General features: G+C 46.2%; 1 protein-coding gene across 1 annotated transcript in view; it reads left to right on the forward strand.

Moving 5' to 3' along the window:
* LRIG1 (leucine rich repeats and immunoglobulin like domains 1) overlaps window positions 1-27,844 on the forward strand; it is a 91,001-nt gene that overhangs the window by 17,019 nt on the left and 46,138 nt on the right. Inside the window, 2 exon segments of the mRNA XM_065687807.1 lie at window positions 20,024-20,095; window positions 24,704-24,778. Of these exon segments, the coding sequence (XP_065543879.1) occupies window positions 20,024-20,095; window positions 24,704-24,778 (147 nt within the window).

Genomic DNA, 27,844 nt, shown 5'->3' on the forward strand with positions numbered 1-27,844 from the left:
GAAGCTGTAATGCCTCTTGGAGCACATGGAGTTACTGTCCACATCTGGTTTGTATTGCCTTCAGTGGGTTTTATTGCAAGCTGTGGTGCTCTCTCTGTACCCTTCTCCTTGCCCGGTTCTGTCTGGCAGCATTGGGAAGTGAAACCCAGACTGGAAAAAGCTACAAAATGGGCTGCGTATGAATTAATGGCTACTGATAACAGTGTGTTTTTCCTGGTATTTGGCAGAAATTGGATATCTTGGCTCTTACCTCTTCATTAGCCAGTCTTCTTAATCCCAAGCTCATTACCAAGTCCCTGGGATGTGTTTAAAGGCTCCCTGCCTGCTTGGAAGGGGAGGCTGGTTCTGAGGAGCCCAAGACCTGCAGTGGGTGAATGCCAGTGGTGGCATGTCCCCATGGGGCACTTGGGCACAGGCCAGCAATCGCGGTGGTGTCAATCGCCTCGATTATGTCTTTATGCTCCACAGCTCCCTCCAGGAATGTGCAGTATTCAGTGTGGGGGCTTGTGTCCACGTTGCAGCCTAGGAGTTTTCCATCAGGAACATTGGGAGTATTGAAGATGATCTCGCAAATGTTCTTTTTAATTGGCCCCAGCCCAATTTTTGCTTGTCTCTGATGCAGAAAGTGGGTTTGGAAAAAAATGTTGTTGTTTCTTCCTCTCTTCCCCCATTTAAACATCTCAGGAATGTCAAGTCTTGTCAGCCTTGGCTTTGCTGGGGAAAAAAACTCCCTTGAGGAGCTTGGGGATGTGTGTTTTATGTGATCTCCAAGCCCTGAGGGAAGGTATGGGAGGGAGGCAAAGAGCAGGTCCTTAACAAAAGCTTCCTTTATCCCAAATTTTAACAAGGTATTGCCATTAAATAGCAGCAACCACACAAATTCAGCCACCCTGACTTGGTTTTCCAGTGTTCAGCCCCTTGGTTTATCTCATGCTCTCACTTTGCTGGTTCCTGCTATTCCAGTGTTTTCAAAGGCAGATCACCCCCAAATTTGTGACATAAACCTGTTTGGTAATATGGGCAGATTGAAAAGACTTTTCATCACGTTTTCCTGCTGCAGTTACACATAATCACCAGTAATCAGTGTGGAAACAGGCAAATGAAATCTGATTTCCTGAGGATTTCTGTCTCCAGGGCTGAGGTTTTAATTGACTTGTGCAGAGTGTTCCTGTTATCTCTGCACTGTGTTTTAGTGTCACCTTCCTTCCCCACCTCAGCTGTCCCTGCTGTATTTTGGGAGCACGTGGGCTGCCTGTGTACCAAAGCAATGGGTGTAGGCCATCCCAGCCAAGGGCAGATGCTGTGTCTTGGCCCCTGGCCACTTGCCTGCCCCTGGGAAGGGGAAGAGGAGCTTGCTCACCCTTCCTGCTCCTTGATCTCATCCCAGTTTTAAACTGTTAGGATGATATGTGTCTGGAGCCTTGTCTTCCTTGGGAGCAAGGCTACGAAGAAGTTTTCCCCTTTTCCTCATTTTTTCATGATAAAGTGAGAGATTTGGTTTCACAGAACCCTTCTATTGTCTGTGCTGTTTTTCATGGAAGGCTGCAGTGGATCTTGCATCCCCATCTTTCCTCTTGCTTCTCCTAGTGCTGCGGGGTTGGTGTGCCCTGTCATGACCACCAGCCATCCCATGGATGCTCGTGGAGGTGATGAGGAGTGTGCTGAGTTCTCTAAGCCCACAGTTACACCTCAGCCCCATGCCTGCTGCCCAACTGGACTTTGGAGCTGAGCTCCAGACTTGGGGAGGAAAACCCTGAAGAAGGAGGAGGAGGAAATGTTTGTTTAATCCCTGACGTGTAGCGTACGGTTCGGAGATAGCAGATTGTGAAACAGCGTGGCTGGGTAATCGCCTGGCCTGCAGCCTGCAGATAACACATGCAAAACAGGCAGTGATGCGGGGCTGCAGTGGCTCAGGGGGTGGGAAGCAGCGAGGTTTATTTGTTTGTGCAGCTTGTTTTTAATCTAAATAACCTTTTAGAGTCCCCCCTCCCTCTGAATAGTGATTCCTTATTTGTAGAGGCCTCCCCTTATTATCTAGCCTGAAATACAGCCTGTGCCCCGGCTTTTACGAGGGGGATTAGTTTTCTTAATGGGCACAGGGGGTGGGCAGGCAGTGAGAGCCCCCCTGCCTCGGAGTTTCCTTTGCTGTCATGGGGTTTTAGCTTCTCTCTGTGCATACCTGGGGCCTGCTGCCCTTGGGGCTCCGCTGCCATAAACCAGGCAGCAATGTGTTCCCAGCTGGAGCAGGGCCGGTAATTGCTTTGGGCAGGTTTATGGCAGGGAGGTGCGAAGTGCTTGCTGTCTGTCTGCCCCCCATGGAAGCGGGTCTACAGATGGGCTGGGAAGAGAGTGGCCAGTGTGGGAGAAGGGGTGTCTCTGTGCCATGGGGAAAGGGGAGGTGGTTAGGGAGAAAGCAGTGCTGTTACCCGTCCTTAGAAGGATGCATATCATGAGGTGTGTGGCTATGGTACCTTTGCACACACTGAGAGTGCTCGGAGAAGCACACTGGGTCGTCAGAGTGCATCTCCGGAGCTTTAGGCTCTGCATTTCTGTTAAGGAGGAAACCAAAAAGTGCCAAAGCAGCTGCTTGCAGACTTGTCATAAAATATCACAGGGATTTCACAGCAAAGCACAGAGACTGTTGAAGCTGGTTGGGCATACCAGAGACTTTATGGAATAGTTGGATTTGATCAACACTAATCGCTCTCAGGCTGCTTGGCTCAGTCTTGCTTATCCTCTCCCTCATCCCACAGGAGGCAGGGGGTGCAGGACTCAGCCTCTTGCCCCTGCTGCCAACTGCACGTACCCGTGGGGCTGATGGCATCTGGGGGCATCTGTAAATGCCCCAGGTGAAATTGAGCAGGTATTTAATGTGTTCTCGCTATAAGAGAGCAGTCGAGCTGCACCAGGTTGCTGATGCCCCTTTTAGGACAGTGGTAAGATGCTTCCTGCCCTTCTCCACAGGGCGTTGCAGGCATCCTGCTTTTGTGAGCAGCCTGGCAGAGCTGTTCTTGAGTGGCTTGTTTAACAGACAAGGGTGCCTTGTAGTAAGGTTTTATTTGATGCTGCCCCATCCATTGCTGTTGCCCACATGCAGGCAGCCGCCTCCCTACCTGCTGTGCCACTGGCCTGTCACAGTGCCATGGGATGAATGTAGGACCACAGATGAATGGCAAAGGAGTGGTTTTACAGAGGACGATGCACTTCACTTTGCCAGTAAGAGTATTTTGAGTGTATACTTTCCTAAAACCTCTTGCTAATGCTGTTTGTCATCCTCGTGCAAACAGCTTCCCTGTTCCTGGCTGTCCAGGCTCACAGCACTTCCTAAAGACCTTATCTCCTTGGGTTTAGAGCAGCTCTGTCTCTGTAGGCACGCACATGCACACGCAGTTCTTCACTCCAGTCCTTCCCAGCCCAGAGTTGCACTTCTTTGCATTACCTTGTGGGCCGGTGTCCACATATTGAATACATGGTTTTGATTCTTTGTGCTGAAAAGCAGCTTGCTTCTTCCCTAGCAGAAAACTTCACCTATAGGTAGGAGTTTCCAATTAATTCCATGAAGTTACTGCTAAACAGGAATGGAATATTTGCAGCAGCAGCAACACTTTAAAAAAATTTGCTTACAAGCAGTTTATTGATCTAGCAAATAAGTGGAGAACACAAGCCTGGAGGTGTATGATAGTTAATGTGTAACCATTAAATAGACTTATTTGGGCACTTTTTATGTGCTTGCATGGCAATTAAAGCTTATAAACCTGTGGAGAGTGTTTTTACGTGGAGTAAAATGAGAACCTTTATCCCAGAGAAGGTGTTTGTGGAAAAGGTACAGTTTATGCAATTGGGTTCATGTGACTTGACATAAGCTCGGGGCCAATTCCCGAGGCTCGCTGCAGTGTTGCTGGGTATTGGCCGCCCTCCCAGCGGCCCATTTGGTATACTGAAATCAGTGTTGTTCCGTGATGGCGTTTTATTGTGAGCCTCCTGAGCAGAGGGTTATGTCCTTGCTGTAGATGGATCTTTTGGCTCTTGCCCCTGTGTTTGTGGGAGTTTTGGGCTTTGCAGTGGTGGTTGTAGGGTCAGATTTGCTGTGAAAATCCCCCCCATAAAATGGTTTCACACTGGTTAACCTCATGAAGCAGTGTCTTGGAGCTCTTGAAGCTTGTCCTTGTTTAAGCAATTACATAGGAACCCAAGCTTTGTGGGAATGTGGGAAAACCTGGATTTCTTTACTTTTTTGTTTTCCATACAGCGTATTTTATTAAAAATGAAGACTGAGATGTTGGGGATTCACTAGATAGAAAATATATGTAAGGCACCTCCTTCGTGACTAAAAGAGATGAAGGCTGAAAACCAGACTTGTTTCAGGCCTTTGCAACACCACCTTCTCCACACCAGAGCATGTGGATGGCGGGGAAGAAAGGATGGAGGGTAGCCTGGTTCAGCGTGTGTAATTGTGATTGCAGAGATCCAGGCAAATATTGACACCAGATTTCTTGGCAGACGTGTTGTTCCCGAGATGCCTTTGGAGTAAGTGATCCTTCACTGGTGCGTGAAGCAGCCCCTCCTGCAGTGGTGGAGGTGGAGGGTAAAGGGGAAGCAGCTCAGTGAGTGGAGCTGAGAAATGTGATGCTAGAGGGGGTTTCACCCAGAAATACTGTGCTATCCCATTGAGGTGTCAGAGCATCCACCCATTTGTTAGAGATGGGACACCTTGGTCCAAATGTAAGGGATGCATGTGCCTATTCTTTGCGCCACGGGACAGCCCTTGCCTTTTCACATCCTTAAATCCCCGAATAAACCCCAGCTGCCAGCCAGAGAAAGGGAAAACTGTAAAATGCTGTTTTCCATCAGCAGCTGGCTGCCTGAGCTGGGTGCTGTGGTGAGGGTGCTTTGCTGATCATGTGTGAGATAACCTGCTTTCTCTGCTGCGGCTCTAGAGAATACACCGGAGGGTTGTTAATGTCAGCCAGATACCTCTGTAGTATGGCTTTGTAGCACAGTCTGGACAGAAGGCTAAATCAAGCAGTCATTTCTGCAGTGTTATTTCCCATACAACACTCTGGAGAAAGTTCAGTATCACTTAGTTAACTTTTGCAGAGCCATTTCCTGTAGGCTCTGTTAGAGGAAAGCTAGATTATGTGTTTCCAGTTGCAGTGCAGTTATTTTCCCCTATAAAATGCACTACAATTTATTTTTACATGGTTTTCATTGGTTTGCAGAAGGCTTTGGGGGGGAGTTTGTGTGTTTGGAAGATTGAGAATGTTTTTATTTCATACCTCGCTTACTGTGACAAATTGAGGAAAATGTGTTGTTTAATGTGGCTGTAGCCAAGGCAGGCTTGGAATAGAAAGTACAATAGCATGTGCTCCCACACTGCTATGGATTGGTGGCTTCTCTAACATAGGGTCCTGCTTCTGACAGTGCCTGGTGTTAGGAAGGACTGAGAAGACTGCAGGCAACAGCCAAGTTGTGATCTGCCCGGAGGAGAGAAGATATCTCCTCTTTGTGGCTTCACACGTGTGGTAGGGATATGCATGGGTGTTTCTTTTCTGTGGTTTTTCAAGCATGTGATGTGCTCTTACCCTCTGGTCTCCTTGGATTTGTCCTCTTTAATCTCTCCCATGACCCCACTTGTGCGGTGTCTTGGGTTCTCCATTGTGGTTCAGCTCAGGACTTCATCTTTGGTGCATGAAGTGCTGCACTTCTTTTTCCACTGCTGTCTGCTCTTAGAATCATAGAATGGTTTGGGTTAGAAAGGACTTTAAGTTAAACATCTGGTTTCAACCCACTTTCCCTAGGCGAGGATGCCTCACACTAGACCATGTCCCCCAAAACTCTGTCCAGTCTGGCCTTGAGCACTGCCATTGTTGCTTTCCATGAGCCCTAAGAGTTCTCTTTTTCCTGGTTGCCTTGTAGTGGTGACATTCCTCTTTAATCCCTTCATAGGAGTTAATTTATCTACTCCCTGAAGGCCACAGTTAGGATTCTCCAAGCCCCAAGCACACCTGTAGCCCTCCCCATGCAATAGCAAGCCTTTGGAGCAACTCATGCACTTACGCTTTTGAGATAACCACCTTTTGGAGTGCAAGGTGTTGGGTGCTGGTGCAGAGCCAAGGTGGATTTTTCCCCATGGGAGACTCGGTGTGAGTGGTGAGTTCCTTGGCACAGGGCCCGAGCTTGTGAGGACCAGTCAGAAGAGTGAATGGGGTGTTTCTGTTCCTGGACTGACTGTAGTGTTATCTTTTCTATGATCAGTACAGCTGGGTGGCCACCCACATGGAGTTTCGTTATGGGACTTCCTTTAAGAGGCCATCAGGTGATTTTACTGTGGCATCTACATTGGGTTATGTCTGAAATGGGCTTGAAGCATGAGGGAAGGATAAGGATCTGTCTGCCTTTTCACATTCCTCTGTAGAATTTGTTGTTCATGCAGCCATTGCTGGGGTGAAGGGGTTCCCTGTGCTTGAAGCTGGTGCTAGAACATCCACTGACATATACACAGCTAGTGGGTAGAAACTAAGACAGTTACAACAAAAGATCTGATCTCAGATGCAGAGCGGAGCAGTACTCCAGTAGATGGAATGGGCTTATCCAAATACCTCTGAATCCAGCAGTTTTACAAGAGACTGGGTTCTTAAATGTTTCTTATAGCAAAAGAACAGAGGAATGTTCCCTTTCTCATCCGTGTACCATTTAGAAAGGATAAAAATCTATAGAAAAAGTTTGTTCCTTGATTCAGCTTTAATAATATCCACTCTCCTTTGAATTAGCTGTGCTTTTAGCTGAGAAATTGCACAAATCTGAGGGAGTTCACTGAATAATAAATCAAGGCATCCGTCCAGCGAAGTACGTCCCTTTGAAGTAGATGGAAAAAATACTTTCCTGATCTGAAGGTAAAACGTTTGCTCAGCTTTAGTGCCTGAGTGATGCTAATGCAGGGTTTGAGCTCAGCTCAAGTGCCCCAACAAGGAGTGTAGGGAGTAGGAGCAAGCCTGGCCTCATTGATTGTCTGATTCACCTTTGCTTTGCTCTTTAGAGACCTTGTCCCGGGTTCAGCAGTAGCAGTCATTTTTCTCCTTCTTAGTAGCTGGTGCAGTGCTGTGGTTTTGACTTTTGGCCTGGGATCAGCGCTGATAACACCAATGGTTTCAGTTGCTGCTCAGTAATGTTTACTCTGACCAAGGACTTTGTGAGTCTCATGCTCTGCCAGGGAGGAGGGGAAGCCGGGAGGAAGCAGAGACAGGACACCTGACCCAAACTGACCAAAGAGGTATTCCATACCACAGCATGCCATGCCCACCATATAAACTGGGAGCAGTTACGTGGAAGTGTTAGATCGCTGCTCGGTCGGGCTGGGTATCGGTCGGCGGGTGGTGAGCGGTTGTATTCTCTTTCCTTTGTTTTTTCTCTTATTATTATCATTGGTGGCAGCAGCAGTGATTTGTGTTATACCTTAGTTACTGGGCTGTTCTTATCTCAACCCGTGGGAGTTACATTCTTTTGATTCTCCTCCCCATCCCTCTGGGAGCAGGGTGGGGGGAGGAAGGGGAGGGAGTGAGCGGGCAGCTGTGTGGTTTCTGAGTGACAGGCTGGGCTTAAACCACGACAGACCTGAAGAGTATAAAGCTGGAGCCACTAGAAACAGGGGCTGTGTTGTAATCCTGGGAAGTCCTGAGGTACCTGACTGAGGAAGAGCAAGCTCATTTGAAGAGCTTCCTAAATGTTATTGGCTATAACTGTTCCCTTCTCTTTGTGTCTCTCTGCAGTCTGAGTTGCGCTAATAAAGAAGTCTGGCTTTGTAAGTGGAAGGAGTTGAAAAATAGCACCAATAAAAACTGTAAAGCTCTCAAACATGTTTAATAATAGTGCTTCTGTAAAATATGCAGCATTATATGCTGAGGCAGAGTGCAATAAAGATTTTTACTAGCGCTCTTCACAACTCAGTCGTAAGCTATGCAGCTATCCCAAACTCTCCTCAGAAAGCCTACCTGTATACATCACTGTAGGTGTATTGCCTTGTGCAGGTATAGATGTGTATGTGCTTGTGTTTGTAGCTGCACACGCATCTGTAAATTCATAGTGAAAGTCATGAACATATGCAAGTTATTTGAGCAGGAATATATGCTTATTTGTGACATCCTGCTGTATGTAAGGAATGTGAAGACTGGCATGTAATGGAAAGCAGCAAGAGATTTAACCATCCCCTTGACTTCTTTGTGGCATTCTTTTGGCAGAGACATAAGCACCAGCTTCATCTGCTTTGAAATCCTTGCTGGTATCCCGTGGCTGCCCCAGCAGTAAACAGCAGTACTATAGGAGTTATGCCAAGAAAGCATGAATGCTTGTTCTGATAGATGGCCCTGCTCATAACACTGAGGCAGGAATATAGCTTTCTGTATAGCACATCGTAAAATGAAGAGTGTTTTCTGGAGGAATGTTATATTCTAGGTCATGCTTATTGTAATTGCAGTGATCATTTACATGTAGAATCAATGCGAGGAGAGTGGCTACAGTGTCAAACAGTATCTAACCTGATGGTTTTCTCCTGCCAGCAGAAAGTGCACTGTGGACCACTTTTGGTAACTCCCATATCATGCCATTGCCTCTGCGGTCTGCTACTTCAGCCTTTTGCTAGGCAAAGTTGGTAACACAGCTCTCGTGTGCTGTAGTTTGTGATAATATGAGGGCAGAGGAAGTCATCTCTGCTGTTCTTGTGCCATGTGCAGAGAAAGAAGCTTATTGAGGAGAATGGTTTGTTTAGGACATAAAATATGGAGTAAATTAACTTGAAAGTCTTTTCTGGCTTTTCATTGTCAAGTGAAAGGTAGATTTATTTGCCTTGTTTTGCAGCAAAAGCATTCTATATAGCTTGGCTTTTATTTCTGTTGATCTAGGTGGAAATGTCTTTTAAATGTAGCTTTTCCATCTTTGAAGGTCAATTAAAACAGGTTGGAGGTCAGATGAAAGGGACAGAACATTTGCTTTTTGGTATATCTATTTCTGTAATGTTATCAATGCATGTGGTTTTATTTCTAGCATTTTGTTCCAGGGCTTCCTCTAAGACTGAACAAATTGAATCAGTTGGATGCAGTACAGCTTCCAATTTGGGGTTAGAAATCCATTAAATTGCTTGGTGCTTTATTGGTAATGCAAAAGTGCTGGGAATGAAAGTGCATTATGATTGGACATTGATTACTTGAAAGGAGAGAGTGTGGATGCCTGTGTAAACCACACACCTCCTGCGAAGGATGGCCAGCTTAGGGTTTTTTTTTAAGCTTAAAATGTGTATTTTTTTCCCTTAAAATGCTGTTCTTTGTAATAAAGAACTATTTTTAACCTGCAAATGGAGAGCTGTCTGCCCAGTGTTTTTTCACACCTCTGGGGGATTAGAGCTGGCACAGCATCACGCAGTGCTGCCAGCATGAACTGCTCCGTTAGCTGGTGCTTTGAGGTTGTATGTGTCATTCCTTTCCATGCACAAGGTCTTTGGGTTTGGTCAATGTCTCAACTTCAGACTACAGCACTGAAAACTGAAGGGAATGTCCTTGCTTGAGTGTTGTTTTTTTTTATGGTGAGCATAGCAAGAAGTCCAATGTAATTCCACTTGGATTGCTGCTAGGATCAGAAAGGGATTTATTTCCACTGTGGAAAGCTGCTGAGTTCTCTGGGGATTATGTGAGAGTAGTTATTGCCACCAGGTGGGAAGAAGGGAGCCAGAGACAGGAGAGATGACCAGTGCTTAGGGTAGCTGCTTTGGCTCTGGTCAGTTAGAATCATACAATAGTTTGGGTTCGAAGGGATCTTAAAGCTCATCTGGTTCCAGCCCCCTGCCATGGGCAGGGTCACCTTCTTTGCAGCACTTTGAATGGGACAGAGCTTCAGGTCAACATAGCTGCTGAGATTTCTCATAGATGATGATGCAGCAGATGAACTGGGTGAGCAGCAGCCACTGGTGATACTGGTGTAGTGCGGCCAGCCTGGGCCGACAGAGAATGGGAGATGCCTCTTTCCTTTTCCAGTGCTCTGCTGTATGAGGGTGGGAGGTGCTGCAGCCCCTCTCGGGTGTTAAAAGCAGTATCAAGTGCGGGAGAGGTGAGAGCAAGCTGGTTGGTGATCCCCACGCCTGAGCTGCAAGACAAACCTGAATGCTGTTTTCCCTGTACCTTTTCCCTCATCTCTTTGCCTGACTAGTTTTAACCAGTGCAAAATATTCCTTTGTGCCGCTTCCAAGTGAGTGTGTTTTTTGGGGGGGAGATCCGTCCTTCCCAATTAACTATTAATGGGAAGAATCAGTAGAGAATGAAGCGCTGAGCAAACACCATGGGAGCAGGCTGCCTGCCCTTCTCCCTGCCGTTAATGATTGACCAACCTCTGCTCCGGCATGGACATGTGGTGCTGTGCCCTGTGCTGCCATTGGCGCTTTCCCATCCCTGTGTGTGTGTGAACATGGTGGTACTGTCAGAACTGGGCCGGGTGATGTATTTACTCAGTGTTTCTGATGAACTGTGTTGTTGAAGCAGTGGAAAAACGCCTTCTTGGCTAGTGAAGCACTCTGAGCTTACCAGAAGTGCTTGCAGACATGATTGAAACCACTTGCATCCCCAAAGAGAGCAGAGCACATCACAGTTGAGTGTTTTAGGAGAAAGCATATCTTAAAATATGGGTTATTGGATACTATTGAATGGTTGTTGACCTCGGACGTTTTCTTGTGGAAGCTTCTGAACAGTGTTTGGGGAGCCTGGATTATCTCCCTTTTCCTTCAGCACTCGACTCGTAACCCACAGCTGGATTTTGCAAAGTCATGTGGTGGCAGGGTTGGGTTGCCAGCAGTTAAACACACAGCCCTGGGTCTTTCCAAGCATCCAAACAAGCCAAAGGTTTAACGTGGTTTATCTGCTGCGAGTACTTGTGAAAAATTGCACAACTCTGAGATGGAAATATTTGCTTTGCAGAAGCAGCAGGTTTTGAAACTCTAAATAGAGGCGATTTATCAGTGTAGCTCTTGTTATCAGTTGATGGAGGCTTAGCAGTTGTTCTAAGGTGGACGTGGATGGTGAATTATATAGTTGTTAATCCTCAATAAATTGGTTTAGTATGTTGAATACACAGCAGGGAACCCTAGTTGAAAATGTTAGTAAGGGAGTCATGGCCTTTATTGATTTACTGGAGAAACACAGTGGTGGTAGAAGCAGTAGCAATTTGTTTCATAGGCATTTTGCTTGAATTAAGCCTCCAGTCCTTGTTTCAGTGCTCTGAGACATAGTGTGCTTTGCCTTGTGGAGGCAGAATTTGCCATCAAATTAGAAGGTGAGTTTGTTCATGCAGTGGAGCAAACAATGTGCAGGGGTTTGGTTTTAGGGTATGGCTGTCTCATGACAGTAGGCAGCACTTTGATTAAATAAACACAGAACAAACCCTGTGGGTATTTTGGAAGATGAAGGGAAGAGTTTTATTTGTGGGTTAAAAACCAGTCTTCCACATCCTGCTTTTCCTTCCAGCTCCTTACCTGTTGCAGGTGGCAAACCAGGGTTGCTCTATGTTAATTCAGTAGTTATTTGATGCCTGTGCCCTCTGAAACATGTTTGTGCTTTGAGGCAATCCTTGCAGCTGATGGCTCAGTGTGTTTTGGGGAGGGTGAGCCTCCTTCAGGCAGTGCAGCTTAACAGAAGCAGCAAATAAAGTGAAAAATTGCTGCAATTACATCCCGCCTGCTTTAAGCCTCGCAGCATCCCTGTTCCCTGCGTACAATGCCGCCTTTTAGGAGCGGAGGAACGTGCAGTCCTGATGGGAGGGTTTGTGGTCTCGGTAACTGTGAGCTAAGTGCTGCTGGTATCTTCAGAAGCAGAGAAAGCCTTGTTGAATACCTTGTCATTCGTGCTTGCTTTGTCCGGCCATCCTCAGTTGGTTTGGGTGCCTGCTGGCTGCAGGAAGGGCTGAGGCCATTGGATGGTTTTCAAATTACTTATATTCTTTTTGGAGCATGGAGCAGTTGAAATGCTGAGAGAGCAACTGTTGGGTGGACCAGGATCAACCTTTGGTAAAATGAATATCCTCACACCTATGCAGAGGCATAGCAAGAGGTCCGTAAGCACCTGAGTTACCAAAGTGCTTTGCATGTATGTTGTGTTTGCAGCTGTGTGTGATTATGGTGATTAAGCTGAAGCTAATCTTTCTTTAAGAAAAAATTAAAACATTTGAGGTGTTTGGAGGAGGTGGTTTTCCAAGCAAAATAAGAAAAAGGCAGCAAAGAACTGCACTTTAGTTTTGCTAAGGTTATTAAAATAGCAGGAAATGGGATCCTAGCTTTTGTCAAAACACATTTGTGTAAACTGAACAGGACCTAAAATAATCTGACACTGCCCTTTTTGAAAGAGACAAGTAAGCCTCTGAAAGCTCCCTGTTTGTAGGAGATGTGGGAGCCTCCAGCATTAGTGTAGCATTACCCAATGCTACTGCAACGCATTTCTATGCCCTTCCTCAGCCAGAGTGTGGTCACTCTCTTGTGCTGCCTGTTTGAGCCAGGGAGCCAGCAGTGATGGATACCTACATTTGCAGGCTTGTGTGAGTAGACCAGCTCTGCTAGTACCTTTACCCTTATGTGCTGGATGCGATCTTTGTGCTAGTGAGCAGAAACAGTTGTGAAGGCAGAATGGCAGAGGAGGAGGAAGGGCCAGGGCTGAGAATACATCCCTGAGAGTTACTTGAAGCTAATTCACCAGCTCTTTGAACCATATCTGTCACATATTTAAGTTGTACTCCAGCACAGGGCTTCTCAGTGATGAGGTTTTAATTAGTGTTCTTTGCATTAATGACTGCATGCATCTGCTGGAATCAGTGTGGTATTGATTCTTTGGTGATCATGCTACAGGAATTTCCTTTAGACAGTATTGTTGGTCGTGACTGAGAGTGATTCATGGTGCAGTTTTCTTGGTGTCTGGATGACCTCTCAAAGTTTGTCTTCACTGTCAAATTAGCTCATATTATGGCTTGAGGGTTGCCCTTAGGTTGACTCCTTTCTGCACATAAAGCCCCTTATATGAGCAGGCTATTAACCCAGGCTAATATGATGCTGCTGCTGCTAATTTGAGCTAGGGCATAAGTAAAGCCTGAGTGAGCACATTGGCTTAGCTGCTAACAGGACTGCTCAGTGATGGGGCACAGCTTTACCCATGTGGGTGCTGCTTGTCTTTCCAGTGCCCTGTAGGGTCCCCCTCTTCTCTCCAAAGCACACAGAGCAGCAAGGAACATTCACATTTGCTGCCCTGTGTTTTGTGGATCTTGCCTCCTTTTAGGAGGCAGCTCTTGCTGATGCTTCATGTGAGAGACTTCTGTGCCCCAGCAGTACTCCTCTTATAAGCTGGGGGGAGCAGAGCTCATCAGGGTACACTGTAAAGTCATGAGGGGTTTGGCTTATCACAGCCACGGGCACCCCAGAAGTTGAGCATCCTAGAGGCTGCACAGCCCAGTCAGTCCAAGTATTGCTCAGCAGTGTGCGAGCTTATGCTTGAGGCTGGCTTAAGCACAGGATGTACTATGGGTGCAGAGCCCTTCAGTGCACCCTTCAGCAAGGATGTATTGCTGTTCTTTGTCATTACTGACCATAGGCTTGTGACACTGAGTTTTGGAGCAGTGGAACAGAGGTGAGGGTGATGAGGCACCTGAGGGGTATAAGAATCTGTGATTTTTCTATCAGTTCAGCAGGGCAGATGCAAAGGAAACCCAGGAATGGCTGTGTTGGGTTGGGTGGGTGATTTCTTTAAGTCCAAGCTTCAGCTTCTGGCACTGCCTGAACCACTTCAAATGAATCTGCAAGAAATCCTTCAGAAGGTAAATAAGGACTGTGTGTCCAGCGTGTGAAAGCTCGTCTTGACTCTCATCACTGTGGTGGCTTACGCAACTCCATTTGGTGGCCATTTGTTTTAGTGGAAGCTGGAAAATTCCCCTTTAAGGGAAGGTGTTGCTGTGCAGTGCAGATGTAGCTGGCACTAGCTGCAGTAGCTGTTTGGCTACTCTTTCTTGCCTTATGGAAGTAGATTTTGGACTTTTGCTGTGCACAAGGATGAAATAATAGACTGAAGCTGCTTCTTTCCATCCTTACATCCATACAACCACCTGAATCCTTGCAGTCCCTTTGATCTCTTTGTACTTCAGTGTTAAGCCTCACATGTCACTGCATACAAGGACTCTGCCATCTCACTGGGAGCTCATGAGCTTGTTCAAAAGAGAAATTTGGGTGTGCTTGCTTTCCTGCATGGCTGTATACTTTAGCATGGGCAGTGTGTTCCCCCTCTTGTTTTCCTGGCCCCCATCCCCAAGCTAATTCAGCTGCAGCCATGCTTTTCATACCCAGTCAAGTGTGCATGGGGCCTCCATTCCTGCGCTGTAAAGCCATCCACAAACATGTGGGAAGAGGATGGTGCCTATTCAGTAAGCTGCAGACTAGGCAGCTATCTTTCGACAGATTAGCCAAAGGAATTTCTATTGCAGGGCTCGATTGTTCTGGGCCCTCGGCTCCCTTTTGTGCAGGAGCAATGAAAAGTTGTGTTATGACAATGGTTGACAAAGTGTTTAATGAAAGCCACAGTTGGCAGTGGCAGAGCTTTGAGCCATCCTCCTTTTCTCCAATGCCTGTCATCAAAAGGTGGAGAAACGCTTTTGACATAATCTTCTGCACTGACAGATAAATGGTTTTGATGTAAGGGTCGGAAACCTTCACCTCGCTGAGCAGAATTCAGCCATCATCGTGGTGAGCACAGACCAGGAGCTGCCTGTGTCTCCATTCCTTTGTCTGGCGAGCCAGCCAAGCACCTCTGTTTTCAAGAGAGGTGATTCTTCTCCGTACTGATCAAGTTCCCAAACAGAGCCTTAACTTCTGCATGAACTCCTGCTCTACCCTGCTCCTTGCCCAAGGAGGCAGGATTGGCATCTTATGGTTCAAAGAGCTTATTGATCCCTCCTTGCTGGCACGCAGAACCCTTTGTGACAGCATCATTAGTTTTAGGACGTGGTTTCAAGGCAGGCTGTGTATCTGGTTATTTAACAAGGTGTTCTTTTTAGTCTCTGCACTGTTCAGTGATCCACAGTGCCATTTTCACAATGTGCACTGAAGGCAAGCCCTGCTCTCTTACTCAGTCTGGAATGGATGAATAGAACGGGGCCCTTCCCATATTGATTTAAAAGTCTTCAGTTCCTGATCACAGACATCTTACTGACTGGAGGGGGAAAACCCTACATTGTTGGATTAGCCAATGCAAGGAAGACTTGAAGTGTGCAATGGATAAATAATGTGCAGAGGACGTCTCATACCATTAAGTCAAAATAAAGTTTGAAAAGACCCACAAACTTCGGAGCAGCGTCTCTATTCAACAGGGAAAAAACAATCTGAACGTATGAGCCCACTCAGGTTGGTGGCTCTGTCTTCTCTGCCATTTGTAGAAGCTTTTGACCTTTGTAAGATTCATCCCTGGACTTACAGCACAGGCGCTTGTCCAGGATTTCTGTTGGCTGTCTGAATTCTGTTTTCTTTCCACAGTTGCCTTGGAGGGATCAAAATACCCTCCCATGAGTAATTCAGTGGAAACATGTACCCATGGAGGGAAGCAGGCAGGGCACGGGGCAGTCTGCTCTCTGTGTGGGTATGTCCACACTTGGGTTTGGCTGACTCCATATGGAGATGCAGGTGTCAGGAAATAAGCAGACCACACAAAGACAAGGTCGCTTGGGACTGGCATAAAGCACTGTAGATGATGCTTTATAAACTGCCACATTGAAGAGATGCCCAGCACTTGACATAGCTCAGGTGGTTTAGAGGACTTCTGATTCAGGAAAGGACAGGTTTTGCTTTGAGTTTTGAGGGCTCTTTAGAGTACTGATGGCAGAAAGATGCGCCCAGTGATCCATTGCACTACTGCACGCCATCAGAGCAAGAGGCTTGGTGAGAAGTGATGTGTTCAATGCTATGGGAGAGCAGGAATGTGACAGTTTTCAGCAATGAGACAGCTGTGCCCCCAAGCTTGGCATCTCTAACCAGTCTGCATTGCTAGTCTGCTCAGCTTGATGAGGCTGGGCTGATGGAGATGTTACAGCTCCTGCAGTGCTTTGTGCACTGCTGTACATTTGGGACCCATGCTTGGTGGTGGGGGAGTGTCTCATATGTACCCATGACCTCAAGTTTTGAGTTCTCTTTGTTTGCATTACTGGAGCCCAACCAAGACTGAGGCCTCATTTCATCGGCATCAGGCAATCCAAGACAATACCTACCTCAATTTTATTTACAGTCTAAATAGACAAGACAGACAAAGGGTGGCTGTGGAAACAAAAGCTCTGGAGAGGTGATGTGACATGACCCGGTCACCCAGCAGGAGATTAACAGAGACAGGAATAGACAGAGGTTTCCTGACTCCCAGTCCCAATGATCTATGTATTGGAGCATGTTGGTTCGTTCTCCTGTTTGAATTCTGTGACTAGCGTGCCAAATACTGTCTGGTGAGGGGATCCAAGTTCTGGGAAACGCATTCTTTGATTGCTAATGCTTCAGGCTAGAAATTCTTGGGCATTTTAATGTCAGTTGAAATACATCTAGTCTCAGAAATGGAGTAAACTGTTTATTTTGGTGTATATGATTGACTTCATCTCCTGCTTATTTTGCACTGACTCTGTATTTCTACCTTTCATTTTCCCATCTGATTTTAAGTGTATTGTGTGTTTGTGGCAGTTGGAGTGGGTAGCGTGGGGAGAACTGGAGACTTTGGCGTACAACGTGTAGTTCACCTGTGCCTTCTGACGAGCCAGCTACTTGTGCAGTGACTTTGATGTTCCAGCTTCTTGAATGGCAGTAACAATAACCAGAAAGTCACTTTTGATGCTGTTAAACTGTGACCATGAAATCCTTTAATTCACCAAGACATTTGTTCTTTCACTTCTGAACTTTTGAGGTTCATATCAGCTTAAGCACTGGTTAAGCCAGCGGTCTGGTCCCTTGGATGAGGATAAGGGTGATCAGTTTGTGCCTGTGATTTTCAGTGCTTGATTCATAGAATAGCCTCTTAGCTTATTGCAGAGGAATGTTTTGAGGATAAATATGTTACCTTAAGAAATGCAGAGATTTGGAGCAGTAGAAAGCATAGAAGTACCTGAAAACAGGTGGTTTCATGCGTAGTCATGTCTGGCTTTATGTCCCCCTTACGGTTTGTCTCTAGTATTTCTGTGTCAGCTTTATCTTTATTATCCTGAGCCTATAGGACATTACCTATTGTGTTTTCTCTTTTGGTCTGTACATCAGGCAGGGGCAAGCTCCAACCTGATCTTGCTGTGTGGTTTAAAAAAGAAATAGTAATGTAATCTGCGGGCAAATTGCACTTTAATTCATAATTGTGCTATGAGTATGGACTTGGCTTTCAGACGCACTCTGAGTTTAAACTGCAGTTTGACTTTTATTTAGATAAATGCCTTTGAGTTCATAGTGAAATGGATATCTGCTGTAGGCTGGTATTGATTTAAAGGTCTCTCGAGTCTTTTAAAAGACAGTAGGGGCTTACAGGACAGTATATTTTAAAGCTAGATGCTTGGTTAGGTTTTACAGTCCTGTGTAGCTTCAGGTCTAGGTGGTTCTTAGAGCCAGCCTGTGTTGTTGATTTGTGGAGCCTTCTTTCACAGCAGGTATTGGCATCAAATCGAACATGTCAGGCAAGATGCAAGGAGCTGCTTTCAGAGCTGGCTGCTCTGAGATGATGGGGAACGGCGTGTGCGTGAGAACTGTCAAATGGTTCCCATGTGCAGGGAACGCTTTGAGGACTTCCCATAAGTGCATTATAGGAGGGCAGGTGATCAATAACTGCTTTTTAGCTTGGAAGAGGTGTTTATCGCTTCCTGCTCATCATCCAGAGTTGGTAAGCTTTGTGGTCGTCCAGGTCTTGGTATTTGTAAGGTTGTTGTGGGGATGGATTTCTCTTCGCAGTACCATGAGGTGCAGTGGGTTAGCGCAAGCAATTCAAACAGGAGGTCTTCCTCTGTGCTCTTCTGGCAGCTGCCCTTTTTGATGGGTCTTGTGTCCTCTTTACCATGGCTAAAAGTTCATGGCGCCTTGGTGACTTAGGTCCTGTTTACCTGTGTGGCCTCCAGACCTGCTTGGGTTCTGTGGACACAGCTTTAAAACAATACAAAACGCACAGCGCAGGGAAGATTGGCTGGTTTTCTAGTCAGACTGGCTTGGTGGTTTGAATGAGCAGCTGAGTGTTTGAGGGCTTATCTGAAATCAAGCCTTGAATCTTTTGGGTTGTCTTCAGAGGTGCAGTAAGAGGGTGTAACCTCCCTGCAGAGGAGACAGGAGGGTTGACTTTTACCCAGGATAATATCCTGGAGCAGGGTGTGGAGCAGGGTGAAATGAAAGTAGGTCCCCCTCACAGTTTCCTTGCAACTTACTGTGGTGGTTTCTCTGCTACCGCCCATCAATTTGCCTCCTCCCTCTTTAGATTACACGCTCACAGGAACATGCAACACTGCATACATCATGTTAATTAGGCCATTTGTTAATTTCCACATCATTAGTCACTTGGTTTTAATTGAGCTGTTCTCTCCTGGTAAACCCATAGCTGCAGGTTTGACCTGTTGTGTGTGGTGTGCTGATAGTGCATATCTTGGAGGGGAGACTTTGCGGTTGTGCTGGATGATGCTACAGCAGAGCATGCCAAAGGTCTTACTTGTGGTTGTTGGAGTACAGCTCTGGGGCCCCCAACACAAGAAGGATGTGGACCTGTTAGAATGAGTTCAGGGGAGGGCCATGAAGATGGTCAGAAGACTGAAGCACATCTCCCTTGGAGACAGGCTGAGAGAGTTGGGTTTAGTTCAGCCTGGAGAAGAGAAGGCCCTGGGGAGATCTTAGAGCAGCTCCCAGTGCCTAAAGGGGCTGCAAGAAACCTGGAGAGGGGCTTTGGACAAGGGCCTGTAGGGACAGGACAAAGGGAATGGCTTTAACCTGCCAGAGGGGAGACTGCAATGAGCTCTTAGGCAGAAGCTCTTCCCTGTGAGGGTGCTGAGGCGCTGGCACAGGGTGCCCAGAGAAGCTGTGGCTGCCCCATTCCTGGCAGTGTTCAAGGCCAGGTTGGACAGGGCTTGGAGCAACCTGGTCTAGTGGAAGGTGTCCCTGCCCGTGGTAGGGGAGCTGGAACTAGATGATCTTGAAAGGTCCCTTGCAACCCAACCCATTCTGTGATTCTATGAGTTGGTTCTTTATTTGCATTATTTTGTGCTTGCTGTTGCTATCAATCCTTGCAGTGCATCTCTTCCAGAGGCACATTGAGCTCTGGCTACGTTTCCAAACAGGGATGTCCCACAAGGCAGTTCTGCTCTCCCACCGGGCTGTTTTCAGATAATACAACACAACCTATTTGCCATTCATCGGTGAAGTGCTATAATATGCTCTGGATTTGTATTGTCAGTTGGTTCACGTTGTTGAGGACCAAAGTGTGTACTGCTACATGAGTAGCTTTAATCACTGATTAAAAAGCCATGTAGTGATCTAAAATATCTGGGTAGAAAATGTAGACTGTATTTTATGTTTATACCTAGTAAGCGTGCGTCCCTATGTGTATTTATTTTGTATGTAACACAGCGGTCTGTGAAAATACTGTGTGAATACAGCTATAAAATATTTAGCAGAAGGTTTGCTGATTGCTTCAGTTCAGACTCTAATTTGTCAGGAAATATCCTATTCATCTGTGATTAGTCTTGTGGTTGTGAATAACCAATAGAAGAATAATAAATGTAATTGTGCAATATAAAGACAAATTAAAACCACACTAATGCAAGAGAGAAAAAAGCTTAGGGAGAGCTAGATAACATTCTGAGCACGGAGCTTAACTCATTCATGTATTGAACAGGAAGGTGCTGCCCTGCCATGTTCAAGTGCTCTTGTTTAAAACAAATCAAACCGCACCCTCCCAGTGCAATCCAGAATAATTAAGTCTGTGTTTTTGTGAGCATGGTAACTGCACTATGCTGATCCCGCTGTCTCTTCTTTTAACAGAAACCTGAGCTACAACAAGTTGACGGAGATTGATCCTTCTGCCTTTGCAGAGCTGTCGAACCTGGAGGAAGTGTAAGTATTCTTTCAGATCTTTTAAACCTGTGTTTTGCCAGGGTGCTTTGTGTGCCAGGAGGAAATGGTATGTAATTTCCTAAGAGAGTGCCTTCCTTTAGTTAACTTGAACGAGCAGATCTGACTTGGTATAGTGTTTCATTTACTCCACATTGTATCTGTGCTGGGGGTTTCTAAACTAAACAGCAGAACACAACAGCCCAGTTGAAACAGCACAGCTGTTATTGGAAATCATTGGGGTTTACCTCCGTCAGTCTTGTGCAATGCTCAGCTAACACACCTGAACATACACACAAAGATCCTTGCTGAAAGGATAACCCTGAAGCAAGGCAGAACAGCCTGGATTGTGACACCTGATGCCAGCCTAACCCAAATCTCCCAGGAAACAAAGGTGTACTGTAGTGGATAACAAAGCATTTAACTGTGTCTCCTCCTCTCTGACACTGGTGCTCCTTTTTGGAACCAGAACAAGTTCTGTTTGAAGCCTGCTAGGTGAGGCTAAAACAACAGAGCTGTCTTTTCCTTTGGTGGGGGAAGAGAAAGAGCTGGTGATGGTCCCTGTGGCTGTGCCAGACCCTCCTTGCTGATAAAGAAGCCTTGTTTAGGGAATCGCAGGATTTCCTAACCCTTGGTCTTTGCTCAGCACTTACACTTGCAGAGGAGCTGTGCTTGTCAGTGGTTCCTGGAGCTCTGATTTTGGGGTTTGAAAACCGAAAGTGACTGAAATTTCAAGTGGTGGGTTGAGGTAATGAGCTCGTGTTTGAATGGTGAATCGCTGGCATACTTGAGGTTTGGGCTCTGTTTGAAGAGCTACTGATGCCTCATGGGAAACTGAAAAAACATTTCCTTTCTGAAACAATGCTGTGCTCTGTGTATATCATGCATTTTCTCTTGTCCTCTGTTTGTTTTCATTAAAGTGTTGGCTCTGAGGCTTGTGGAGGGGCCAGATCCTGCTGTTCTTAAATAGGCAAAAGGGTTTGCTATGGCAAGAGTTCTGCCTGACTGATGTCTACAGGATTGGAACATGGGGACCTTGTAGCATCTCGCCCCTAGCTTCCCTGTTTACACTAATAGTAAGGACTTGCTGGGGATCATGATCAAGTGAGAAGTGACTATAGTGCTCTGAAATCAGTTCATCATGAGAGCAGTCAGGGAGGGGAGAGAAAGTGATGCAGGTCAGTGAAACCCTGCCTACAGGATCTGTTTCCTCAACTTTAAACTGTGGAAAGCCTTAAATTGCTCTGTGCTTAAAGAAGAGAATTGCAGCCTTGATCCCATGAGCCTTTAGAATTATCCTAACATGATTGTGGCTTAGCAATAGCTTTTATTTGTGGAAATGCCTGAAGGCATATGACTTTAGGGAGCGTGGGGCTGGGAAATGTGGGGGGGTTCTGATTCCTTAGGCAGGAAGCTCGCTGTGCAAAGTGCTGCACGTGTATAGAGCAGGACAAGCCCTGCATGGAACAGCCACTAAAAGAAGGGTTTGGGGTAGGTAAGTGATGCAGCCTGCAAAGTAATAGTGCACATAAGAGCTGCTTGCTGTGTCAGGGTTAGGTAAAAGGGAGAGAGCAGAGGAGTGAGTAGGAGGGAAAAGGGAGCAGTCAGAAATGGGAGACTGGGAGGGAGGCAGAGATCTGGAGCAGAGCCTGGAAGGCAGGCTCTGGAAAGTGTGAGGGAGAAGCTCTATTAAAAGCCCTATCTACCAATCTTGGTTGCTTTTGAATAACAGCTAAACCACAGACCACTGAAATAAACTGCATTTCACAAAGAGAACCACATCTGTACTGCCCGAGCATCTCCTCTCTGAGAGTGGTTTTTTTTATTAAGCACTTTACAAACAGTCATGAAACAAGTATCATGCTGTAGCATGTCCTGAGAGCAAGTTGGTGTTTTGCTGTGCGCGCTGTGCTGGGCAAACCAAGTCACCCTCAGGGGAAGACATTGCCCCAAATAACAGATGCATTGATAAGGCCTGAAACCTCCCATGATGCTACCAACATGGTGCCTCTAGTTCCTGAGCCTTACAGATAAGGCTCAAAGTTCTCTCCCTCTTTCTGCATGTGAATAATGAGTGTGATACATTTTGAAAACCTTTTGTTTTCCCTTGATTTTAAGAAAATGTCTGCAGACCAAAAGGTTTAAACTCCATAGCTTATCTTGGGTGCTCTGCTTTTGCTTTACGGAGATTCTAATAAAGTTACAGCTGTATTTACCCTACATTTTTCCCTTTCCCTGGGTGGGGTGAAGGCTTGAGAAGCTTTTTCCCCTGAATGCTTAAGTCTGTGGGATGAAACGTAGTGATTCAAAGTGATATGAAACCCACATGCTCTGAAATAAGTAGCTCTGTGCTGATGGAGGCTCAGGTGGTAGGGCTGGGGTCAACATTACATCAGGTCACCAGTGCTCCCCCTTTAATAACAGCCACTGGGGTCTGTCCATTCCCACCCCTTGACTGAAAGGGTGGGATGGAGGGTGCTGCTTGGAGGCAGACCCTGTGGTCCGTTCTGGAGCTTCCTCAGATCGTATGGATCATGGGATCCATGAAAGCGATGGCTGCACAGCTCTCAGGTTTTCCAAGCTCATTTGTAACAGAGAAGTAGTAACAGTGCTGAAATTCCTCCCCAGACAGCTCACCTTTTATTTGCTAAAGTGCCTTTCACTGAAGGCTCTGGAGAGCTGCGCTATTTTTGAGCAGGCTCCATTTCAGCTTGACACCAGCCTGGCAACTGGACTGTAAATATTTTATACGGGTGGCCCCCCTCCTCCTCTGCCTCAGCATCCAGAGGCAGCGGGTTTGTGCCCTCAAAGGGGAGGGATGGGGAGGAGGAAGGAGGCTGAAAGCTTAAATATGTTGAGCCTGGCTGTTCTGTTCTGGCTGGCTTTTGCCCTCCCTTCCTTTTTGTTCCTTTATATGGGAGAAGGACAATATGGGGGGGAAATCAAGGCAAACACTGAGTTAGCTGTTGTCTCTGTATTGACACCTGGTGCATGTGAATGAGGAGAGAAAATGAGGTGGGAAAACCACTTCTGACCTGACAGGAGGCTGATAGATGAAAATCACGCTTATGTCAGAGGAGGAGTTGACCAGTTAGATGCCGGTTGGCACTGGAGCTGCTTAAGCAGAGCTGACCCAGGCTAGGGGAGCATAAGCCTACCTGTCCTCCTCCCATGCTGTTTCAAAAGATGCTCAGTTGGATGTTAATGAAAACATGGCACAGATATAAGCAATATAATGCTCTTTCCAGCTAGCTTTGTATCTTCAAAAGCTCTATATCCTTGCCATAATATGAGCAACAATGAGCTTTTAATTGCAAAGTGGAGCTCCATGCCACATTGCAGTGCGTCTGGCTTTGGTTTTCCGCCTTACATTTTAAGGTATGGGTATAATGTCAGAGGCAGAGCTGAGCCTGAGGAGAGCTTTTATGCGAGAAGTGCATGGAACTCCTCATGAAATCAAATCCCTTGCCTGCTCTCAGAAGGAAGTTCTGGGATGGATGTACTGCTGCCATCTCCCACCTTCCAAAAACCATTGTAACTCATGCTGTGTCTTAACTGCACTGTGGTCCCCTGCCTGCCGTGGGGATGCTCTGCTTCTTGCACCCAGTGGTGGTCAGAGCAGAAGGGAATGGTTTAAAGGCAGTGTCAGGAGACCCAGCGAGGCTCTGCCTCAAGCAGTCGCTGATCAGAGGTGGTTGGGGTCCTGTGGAGCTGCCGTGTGCTTCCCGGCTCAGCTTTAATCACTTCGGCATGTGGCAGTGGGGAGCAAGATGGCTGAGAAATTAGGTAATTCTCAAGCAGCCAGACAAGCGACTGTTACAGTAATTAATTGACTAATTCACCATACAAACAAGGGCTCTTTAAACCAAGGAAGAGCTGGTCACATGGCGAGGATCTGTTTTCAGTCAGTAAAACACTTCAAACATTAGGCCATTGAAGGGGGCATTCTTATACCACAGTTTCCAGGAGCAGGGCTCTGTCTGCAATTGCCATTAGCCCCTGGGGGGCTGCATGGTGCTCCCTGGCTGGAGCAGGTCACCTGCATTTGGTGGCATTGCTGCACCTACAGTGGGTTTTATGTGTGCGTTTATGGCTTTGTGGGACTGCCCTTGTGGGATTTGCATGGTGTGGGGAGAAGGACTGAGACCACCATTCTGCATGGCCATGGCACCCTGGCCTGGCATGGAGGGGCAAGTAAAGGCTGCTTTGTGGAGAGGGAGTTAAACTTGTTGTCCTGAGGATGGCCATGAGTTCATTCTCCTGTCTCAGGCTTGTCTCTGTGATGACTGTGGAAACTCGAGTTGGAGTGGCATAAGGACCATCCTTGGTGGCTTTGCTTAAGGAAATGCGTGGAAGGGGGGATAAAAAGCCTTGTTTTTGTGAAGAAGATCCTGTGGGACCAGTTATGGTGCTTTTCCTTCGTTAAATGGTTGGGTTTGGAGGATAAGGTGGGACCATTGGGGAGATCGAGACAAAAATCCCTTGATGCCAAAACATCAGCATTCCTGGTGAGTCAAGGGGGTTGGATAAGGAAGTGCTGAAGCCATGCCCTGCTCCTGCGTGCTTGGTTTGAGGCTGCTTGCTTCAACAACTAACTTGTGTTTGTTGCAGGCGACTGGACAACAATGAGCTGACCACCATTCCCTCCCTGGGGCCTGCTGCTTCCAGCGTCCGATCCCTGCACCTGTAAGTCACTGCTGCTCTTCTGGCTTTGGGTGGTTTATGGGGTAGGTTTAGGTGCCACTGATGGGGGGTTTTGTGTGTGTCACACCCGCTTCTGTTGACTCTTCAGATTTCATTATCAGGTTTGTGGGCATCTCAATGAAGGAACATGCAGAGTTGTGTTACTTGTGTGAGGTCGGGCTCACTTGCTGCTTTGCTTAGGGTCAATGGTAGCATGTCATAAGTTATATCAGAAAATGCCCCAGGTTACTGCATATTGAGTAAAATCACTTTTTTTTCTCATCTGCCTTTGAGTTTCAACCATTATGTCATACTTGTGCTGTTAAAAGGGTATATAATTTTACCTTTATTGTTGTGGATTTTTTTTAACGTGGTCCTGTTCTGATCTCTTCTCTTAAAGCCATTCACATCTTAATCCTTCAGGGAACTCATTCCAGACCCATTTTTATGGTCTCTTTCAACTTTTTTTCCCCTCCTTTTGAGGGGGTGGTTGGTGATTGTAAGGGTATATCTGCAGGAGCTTTGAAGTTCTAACTCTTTAGTAATCTAGGTGCCCACAAAGTGTGAGACACCTGAGAGCCCTTGTGTATCTGCGCTGAGGTTCTTAAGGATGCTGCAGAAGGGAGTAAAGACATTATAATATCAAACTACTTATACCTTAAGAATTTGGATTTCTAGAATTACTTTTGCATGTGTCTGCTTGTAATGCACACCGAGAAGGAATTTTGCTGAGGTATATGTGATACCTCTCAGGTTCCTGGGAAGGGGAAGTGGTTATAGCTAATATGGACTCCAGCAAAGTGCTTGAGCAGTTAAGTGGTGGCTTGCAGTGTCATATTTGCCATGGATTTGCATCCCCTTGTAATGGAAGATGCCCATGTCCATGCTACCAGGTGATTGGCCTCTCATGCCCAAAAGGTTGTGATTTGCTCTGAGGCACTGAAAGTACATTGCTATTCCTTAAAAGAAGGACAGAATTGGGTGAAATGAACTGGCACTGTTCCTGCTCTTCCATTAGGCAATGTTAAAATATGCAAAGCAGACAAAGTCCCTCACTGGCTTAATTCAGTTTAAGGATCTTAGCTTCAAATTGGTGTCCATATCTCACTCCTGGTGTGAAGTGAGTTGAACTTTTGTTTGAGATATGGCTCCTTTCATCTGGTTCTTGGGTATACAGTGTTCCTGCAGAGCTCGTGAAGAGCCAAAGTGCTCCTGTGCTATCACGAGCGCTGGATCTAGCAAGTGTTGTCTCTATTAAATGCATAAGTAACCACTTCACCTCCTGGGTGGAGGGGTGGCTTGTGTCTCAGCACTTACCAGACCTGTCAAATAAGTCGTGTGCAGTTGGTGTGAAACCATCCTGTTTGATTGCTGCCTCCTGACACTGCCTCTCGCTGCTTGTGTGACCATGTGTGAAGCCTGGATGCGCGATCTGGGGGCTGCTGGCTGCAGAGCAGGGTGGTAGCTCCCTCCGAGCAGGGTCCCTTGTTTAAGGCATGATCCCCTGACATGAGAGGCCATCTGCCTGCCACTTGAACTGAGCTCACCAGGCTGTGGCGTAACCCAGTGTGCGATGCACTGGGACTCAAAAAGAACTCCAGAACTCTGATTTATGGGTGGGATAGCTTGCACACAGTTTACCATCCAGGATATAGTTTTAGGCCCCCCAAACTGGCTTTTCTTTCTCACGAAGTCTGTAAATGATCTGAGTTTCACAAGCCTCTGTTGTTATTTTTGCTATTAATTTAGCTATTGGCAAAGGCCCAAATTGCTGGAGCTTTGGGGTTTTTATTCCTGAAATGAAGTAAGCAGTTTGGAAAGGAGGAATACTGACTGTTGGAAGGCAAGTAGATTTACAGCTCCTCTGAAATTTCAGAGTGGGGCAGAAGGAAGAGGAAGGTACAAAGGCAAATGATAAAAGGACGGTATTCTAAACAGACCTGCTTAGGATCACTTTCCAGAAATCTGTAGTGCTCTCCTCAGCTGCTACACATAAATAACTCTGATAGTGGGATTTGTAATGCTGCTGTCATACCTCTGCAAGAAGGATCTCTTTGTTTCAGAGAGTGCCACTTCCCCCTCTTGCATTTCCTTTTAATTTTTATCAGAGGTAAAAATAATCTGAAAGTTGTTTTCAAGAACCTGCTTTAATCGATGCTGCTAACTTGCACTGCAATGATTTGCTGAGGAAGTGAAGCTTTCTCCGTCCTTGGGAGTCCTTAAATCAATCGGATGGCTTCTGAAAAGATGGTCCTTCAGTTCAACTCTGGGTTAATGGGTTTGATACGCAAATTGTTGGGTAAAGTTCTTTGGCCTCGTGTGATGTAAAGAATCAGATAATATGGTCATACTGGTTTCTTCTGGCCTTCGAATCCGTGAAGTAATAACTGGGGAGGCTGCCAAACCAAACCCAGGGTGAAGACTCATAATGAAGACTGTGTACTGAGAAACTGGTTTAAGTGTATAGTGCTACAGTGTATTCTTACTGCTAAAGAAAAATAAATACATTTCCTCCTTTTTTCCTCAGTGTTTAGAAATGTGTGAAGTGTGTTTACCTCACAAACCTCTGAAGTAGGTCTTGTATATTGCATGTGGTTGAGTATTTCCAAAGGGCTGCAAATGTATTATAGAACCAAGGGCTGTATATTTGTCACTCAAAACAACCCCTTTGAATGAGTTACTTCATATCCTACTCTTCCTAAAGTAAGGAAGAGACTTTTTCTCCTTTTCCAAGAAGGTTTCTTTTCATGAGCTTGGTGGGTGTTTTGGGGTTTCCCATACCTGGCTCCATCACCCCAGTCTTGACCCCTGCATATGTGTGGACCATGGGCCAGTTATATGTATATGTAAGCATGTGGGAATCTGTTGGAGAGGCAGTTCTCAAGGTTCTTTACAAATCTTTGGGTGTTTCAGGCTGCAGATGGATGCAGACATATGTATCAAACATGCTATGCCCTATTATACTGCTGTGAAGCTTAGTTCAGCTTAATTATTCCTTGAAGAGTCAGTTTGTTTCCCTTGCACATTGAAAATACTGCCAAAGTTGTTCATCTCGACAAGAGCAAACAT

The sequence above is a fragment of the Lathamus discolor genome, chromosome 7 (genome assembly GCF_037157495.1).
Source record: "Lathamus discolor isolate bLatDis1 chromosome 7, bLatDis1.hap1, whole genome shotgun sequence".
Lineage (NCBI taxonomy): Eukaryota > Metazoa > Chordata > Aves > Psittaciformes > Psittacidae > Lathamus > Lathamus discolor.